The following is a 7,500-nucleotide window of genomic DNA, read 5'->3' as shown; positions in this document are numbered from 1 at the left end:
GCTAAAAAAATTATTATGAAAATGGAAACATACTTATATAAAATAAACAGTCTTGGGTTAGAGTTCTCTTACTTGAGAGTACGCTCGGGCACACTATTCTATCTTATTTCTCTTACCCTTGTTTTGTTTAAGTTTTTATATTTGATCTAGGAAATATTTATTTCAATGCTGTTACTCTCCATAAAATATTCTATTTTTCCTTGTTTCCTTTCCTCACTAAGCTATTTTCCCTGTTGGAGCCCCTGGGCTTATAGCATCCTGCTTTTCCAAGTATGGTTGTAGTTTAGGACATATTAATAATAATAATAATAATAATAATAATAATAATAATAATAATAATAATAATACTAATAAGGTTGGGCAGGCAGCAAGAAACAGAAGAGCTGCATTATTGATGTAATGGAGAGTTGGGTAACTTTCTGGTAAATAAGAATTAGCAAGAGGATCAACCTTATGATTTATTCAATAAAGATCTGTCTTCTATATGATAAGGAAACTTGGGGAGCAACAAGACAACTGACCAACGTAGGATAAAAAGATCCTATTATGAATGAAGAAGCAGCTGAGAGAAGTGGTGTCCTAAAGGTTTAAACTCCACTCATGAATGACAGGGGTAAGGTACAGTTACATTGTCCTATCGACCAGGACAATGCCATAGACTGACTATATACACATATGATCAGCGCCCAAGTCCCCTCTGCATCCTAGCTAGGACCAAGGAGTACCAGGCAATGACTGCTAAGCCTAGAGAGTGACCCCATATACATATGATCAGCGCCCAAGTCCCCTCTGCATCCTAGCTAGGACCAAGGAGTACCAGGCAATGACTGCTAAGCCTAGAGACTGACCCCATATACATATGATCAGCGCCCAAGGCCCCTCTCCATCCTAGCTAGGACCGAGGAGGGCCAGGCAATGGCTGCTGATCTATAGGCTCCCCAAAACTCCAAGTCCTTAGCTCACAAGGATGGTAAGGTTGCAGCGACCGAAGAATCTAAAGAGTTTGACGGGGACTCAAACCCCAGACTGGCGTTCACCAGTCCGGAACGTTACCACATCGGCCACCACAACCCTAAAGCTGAACATTAGATATACCTCAACCGCTAATATGTAATTAAGTGTGAATAAATAGGATAGTTCAGTTAAAATAAAAAGAGCAAAAAGGGGTGCGATGTAAATTAGTTTTTTTTTTTGTATGACTATCGAAAAAAAAACGTAAAAATTTGAAAACATTTATACATATATACATACACACATACACAAATATAAAGGCGCACACACACCCCATATATATATATATATATATATATATATATATATATATATATATATATATATATATATACATACATACATATATATACATATATATACATATATATATATGTATTATATATATATATATATATATATATATATATATATATATATATATATATATATATATGTATGTGTATATATACATATATATACATACATACATACATATATATATATATATGCATATATATATATATATATATATATATATATATATATATATATATATATATATATGTGTGTGTGTGTGTGTGTGTGTGTATCTGTATGTATCAAACTCACAATCTCACAGGAACAATGCAAAAACATTCTATGTAACCCCCAATCCAAGCTTCCATAACCTTTATTAAAGAAAAAAAAAGAATTACGAACTTGCATCCAAGTTGTAATCGTATTAGACGCCAGCGCTGTCATTACATAAATCATTCGCCCTATTCATTAAGTCTTATAATTATATTATTCCGAATGTTATTAAGATCGACCGAACTTTCCACTGCATGAATCTACACTGGGGAAGGCTTCGTAATTTTGCAGTTTACGTGCTTAGCACGACTTTAGTAGTTTGGTCTCGTGCACTCTCTTTGCTCGGAATACGTTTTAAACAGTGTTCCATGAGAGATATGTGGGAAGGCTTCGTAATTTAACAGTTTACGTGCTTAGCACGACTTTAGTACACTCGTGCACTCTCTTTGCTCGGAATACGTTTAAATAGAGTTCCGTGAGAGATATATGGGAAGGCTTTATAATTTCACAGTGTACGTGCTTAGCACGACTTTAGTCGTTTGGTCTCGTGCACTCTCTTTGCTCGGAATACGTTTAAATAGAGTTCCATGAGAGATACAGTGTTTAAAAAAACATAATTTTAGATGAAAATTCTCTGTATAAATATACTGTTCTCAGCCGTATTTCAGTAAAATACAGGCGACCGTAATTTTACATTACTATGTTGTTATCTTTTACGGGTTGGTGACCGTAATATCACTTCTTTACGTTCATATATCCGTTTTAAAGCGGTAAAAAAAAATAATAATTTTAATCGGAAATTCTCCGTATAAATATACTGTTCTTAGCCGTATTTCAGTAAAATACAGGCGACCGTAATTTTACATTACTATGTTGTTATCTTTTACGGGTTTGTGATCGAAATATCACTTCTTTACGTCAATATATCCGTTTTAAAGCGGTAAAAATATAATAATAATTTTAATCGGAAATTCTCCGTAAAAATATACTGTTCTCAACCGTATTTCAGTAAAGTACAGACGACCGTAAATTTACCTTGGTTATTATCTTTTACAGGTTGGTGATCGTAATATCACTTCTTTACGTCAATATATCCGTTTTTAAAACGATAAAAACCCTGGAATAAATATTCCCAGGCATTTGACGTTTTTTTAATCATTTTTTTCAAGATTACTTCTATAAGGAACCACGGGAGATGTTTCAACACAGATTTAATAAAGGCTTTACTCACAATATACTGGAAGAATTTTAGTGACATAAATTTCGAAAAGTCTTGCGAAAAAACGTTTTCATGCAGAATTGTAAAACCCAAATCATGAAGCCTATGATATCATAAACAAATATGTAACATTAATGATAAAGTTATAAACAGAAAAATAAAATAACATTCGCATCAAAAAAATCTTCACAACTATAACAAACTTTTTTCTTTTATATGAAACACCAAACTAAAAGTTTCTTCAAAGTTATAATGAACTTCAGCACGAGAAGTTAATCAAGAACTATCAAAACAACAATGCTGGGTTCTGCCAATACTTATATTAATACTACTACTACTACTACTACTACTTGCAGTAGTAGTGGTTACTGCAGCAGCAGGAAAATTACGTCAATAATAGCAGTAGAAGTAACAACATCATCATTATTATTATTATTATTATTATTATTATTATTTGCTAAGCTACAACCCCATTTGGAAAAGCAAGATGCTATAAGTCCAAGGGCTCCAATAGGGAAAAATAGCCCAGTGAGGAAAGGAAATTAGGAAATAAATAAATGATGAGAACAAGTTAACAATAAATTATTCTAAAACACTAACAACGTCAAAAACAGATATGTCATATATAAAATAAACTATGAACAATAATAAAATTAACAATTATCATTATAACTGATAATAATATCCCTACTATCAGAGGTAATAAAATAGCAACCTCACCAAGGATGAGCTAAAGATGAAAGATTTGGGGGAGCCTATAGGACTATCTGCTCTCATCAGAAGCCAATGCCTAGCCCTCCTTGGTCCTAGCTTGGGTAAAGAGGGGGCTTGGGCGCTGATCATATGTATATATGGTCGGTCTCTAGGCCATTGTCCTGCTCAATAGGGTAATGTCACTGTCCCTTGCCTCTGCCATTCATGAGTGGCCTTTAAACCTTTAAACAGAACTACAATGCAAAAATATGAATCTGATTATTATTATTATTATTATTATTATTATTATTATTATTATTATTATTATTACTTGCTAAGCTACACCCCTAGTTGGAAAAGGAGGATGCTATAAGCCCAGAGGCTCCAACAGGGAAAATAGCCCAGTGAGGAAAGGAAACAAGGAAAAATAAAATATTTTAAGAACAATAACAAAATTAAAATAAATATTTCCTATATAAATCTCTATACAAATTGAATGTTCTATTCAGAGTACATCATTCCCTATTTGCTACAATAGAATAAACACAAGAAAAGAACTCGAACTATAGAGACCTACTTCTGAGTGTTCCTTAATGGATCATCATATTAAAGTGGAAAAGTTTTAATTAGTGAGACTACAAACAAATAAAGGAGTAATAAGAATACCCTTAAAAGGAAAGGGAAGGGAAGGTGGTGGCTTCCACCTATTTTGAGATAGAACCTTTTCCATAACCACCTACCCACACCATCCCTCCGCCCCAAACACTCCCTCCTCCCCTTGCAATCGCTCCTCTCCACACAATCCCTCCTTCCCTTGCAATCCATCCTCTTCAGACAATCTCTCCTCCCCACACCATCCCTTCTTCCAACACCATCCCTTCTCCCCACACAATCCCTCTTCCTCACACAACCACTACTCTCCAAACAATCCCTCTTCTCCACACCATCCCTCCTCCCCACACACTCTTTCCTCCTCCCCATACAATCCCTCAGCCCCATAAAATCCCTCCTCCCCACACCATCCCAACTCCCCTTGCAACCCCTTCTGCCCATACAATCCCTCCTCCCCACACCATCCCTCCTCCCCTTACAATCCTCCTCCCCACACCATCCCTCCTCCCCTTGCAATCCTCCTCCCAACACCATCCCTCCTCCCCTTGCAATCCTCCTCCCCACACCATCCCTCCTCCCCCACACAATCCCTCCTTCCCACACCATCCTTCCTTCTCACACCATCCTTCCTACCCACACAATCCCTCCCCTCCACATCATCCGTCCGCCCCTAACATCCCTCCTCCCCACACCATCCCTCCTCCCCACATCATCCATCCTCCCCACACCATCCCTCCTCCCCTTGCAATCCTCCTCTTTACACAATCCCTCCTCCCCACACCATCCCTCCTCCCTACACAATATCTCCTCCCCATACAATCCCTCCTCCCCACACCATCCCTCCTCCCTACACAATATCTCCTTCCCACACCATCCTTCCTACCCACACAATCCCTCCCCTCCACATCATCCGTCCGCCCCTACCATCCCTCCTCCCCACACCATCCCTCCTCCCTACACAATATCTCCTCCCCATACAATCTCTCATCCCCACACAATCCCTCCTCCCCTACCAATGCTCAAAACTTCCTTAACAGAGACATTAATTAGAAGGAGTATTTACGGCATCTTTTGTTATCTCATTAAAAAAAAATCCTAACTAGAACGGGACACTTTTTTTTTTTTTTTGGTACCTTTTGTGTTGACGTCTTCCTTTTCTATTTTTTTCTTTTTTTATATTCTGATGCAAATTCAAAAGACAGACGGAGGAAACTTTTCCCCAATCGACATGTGTCGCAATACGAGGAAAATCAGATGGAACAAAAAGGATATAAAAAAGGTAAAGGAATTGGCCAGGGCTGATGAATTTTCTATACGCCTTTCGGGCAATTAATCAGAGAACAGATTCACTTAAATGAAAATAAAAAGTAGTGTTAATGAGCGCTCAGTCATTATATAGTACGGCTAAGTAAGAATAAAAAGTCCTTAGACCTTATGGAGAACATTATGCTAAAAGCATCTGCAATCTATGGAAATAACAAAAAATAATTCAGTATTCACTTACTACTTTGAGATAACTTCTGCACCGAAAGTTGTAATTACAAAGGATTATTTATATATATATATATATATATATATATATATATATATATATATATACTGTACATATATATATGTATATATACGTATATATACAGTATATATATATATATATATATATATATATGTATATATACATATATATATGTATATATATATATTTATATACACATAAATATATATATCATTTCCGCCAACCAATTTCCATAAAAAATACTTAACATCTAAGCAATGATTTTCCTGCACTTAATTTATTCAAGATATCAAAGTATTTGTAGATTTTGTGGTCGTTGTAGAGTTGATGAAAGCGCTGGTTAAATACTGTATAATGGACTGATTATGCAGTTGGATGACGGAGAAACCCAATTTTTTCATCGCCAGGTAATATGCAGTTGTTCATCTTATTTGCTGTAACTTTCATATAACCAGCAGGTAAAAAAATATAGCGGCGGGGAGGGGGGGGGGGCTACTGGTAATAGTGGGATATTTTTGTTCAATTAATGCTTTTTTTTTTGACGATCACACGTAATTCAGTGCTCCTATAGGCATTTTTGCCATTTCGTAGATAGTATGTTGGCCAGGGCACCAGCCACTCGTTGAGATGCTACCGCTAGAGAGTTAAGGGGTCCTTTGACTGGCTAGACAATACTATATTGGATCCTTCTCTCTCATTACGGTTCATTTTCACTTAGCCTACACATACACCGAATAGTCTGGCCTATTCTTTACAGATTCTCCTCTGTCGTCATACACCTGACAACACTGAGATTACCAAACAATTCTTCTTCACCCAAGGGGTTAACTACTGTACTGTAATTGCTCAGTGGCCACTTTCCTCTTAGTAAGGGTAAAAGACTCTTTAGCTATGGTTAGCAGCTCTTCTCGGAGAAGGACACTACAAAATCAAACTTTGTTCTCTACTCTTGGGTAGTGCCATAGCCTCTGTCCATGGTCTTTCACTGTTTTGGGTTAGAGTTCTCTTGCTTGAGGGTACAATTGGGCACACTATTCTATCTTATTTCTATTCCTTTTGTCTTTTTTTAAGTTTTTTATAGTTTATAATGGGGTTATTTATTTTAATGTTGTTACGGATCTTAAAATATTTTATTTTTCCTTGTTTCTTTTCCTCACTGGGCTACTTTCCCTGTTGGATCCCCTGGGCTTATAGTATCCTGCTTTTCCAACTAGGGTTGTAGCTTAGCGAGTAATAATATCAACAACAACAACAACAATAATAATAATAATAATAATAATAATAATAATAATATCTTATTGCCTTGTAGGCAATATTCTTTATACGATGGTGAAAAGAAACTTGAAGCATTAAGTTGTTTATTTAGAGCCTTAAACCTTGGATTAAGGGAAGGGTAGTTTAACCTCCCTGGGGTAGGCCAACCAATAAGACGTTCGCCTCATTTTGGTGCTCGTTAATGACACCAGAAGATCATTATCTCTGCACAGTAATTTCCGGTGTTGTAACCACGGTAACTGGTGGAACACATATTACCACAGATTTCGTTTAATCGAAATTTTGTGGCGATATAAAAAAAAAATTCAAAGTAATTGTGGCTCAGCTCCCCTTCCAAAAAAAAAAGTTGCTACAATATTTAATTTCTTGACATTCATGTTTTTTTCCGACTCGCATCTTCACAGAAACTAATGTTTTTAGCACGTTTAGAAATATTTGTATGTTATATTTCTACTTAACATTGTCACCTAAACATTACTTAATCATATATAATAAGTCATGAATACTACTACTACTAATAATAATAATATTTACCACTACAATTACACCCACTATGTAATTTTCATTTACCTTACCTTTATATTCCCTTAAATCAAATATTCACCCGGTATATTACATAACACTG

The 7,500-nt window shown here is 36.0% G+C and overlaps 1 protein-coding gene across 1 annotated transcript in view; it reads left to right on the top strand.

Moving 5' to 3' along the window:
• LOC137652571 (uncharacterized) overlaps positions 1 to 5,137 on the top strand; it is a 17,859-nt gene extending 12,722 nt beyond the window's left edge. The window contains exon 3 of the mRNA XM_068386059.1: positions 4,310 to 5,137. Within this exon, the coding sequence (XP_068242160.1) occupies positions 4,310 to 5,137 (828 nt within the window). The remainder of the gene's footprint in view (positions 1 to 4,309) is intronic.
• The last annotated feature ends 2,363 nt before the right edge of the window (positions 5,138 to 7,500 follow it).

Source organism: Palaemon carinicauda, chromosome 13 (assembly GCF_036898095.1).
Source record: "Palaemon carinicauda isolate YSFRI2023 chromosome 13, ASM3689809v2, whole genome shotgun sequence".
Taxonomy (NCBI): domain Eukaryota; kingdom Metazoa; phylum Arthropoda; class Malacostraca; order Decapoda; family Palaemonidae; genus Palaemon; species Palaemon carinicauda.
Note: the sequence above shows the minus strand (reverse complement) of the source record. Positions and strands in the feature narration are given on the sequence as shown.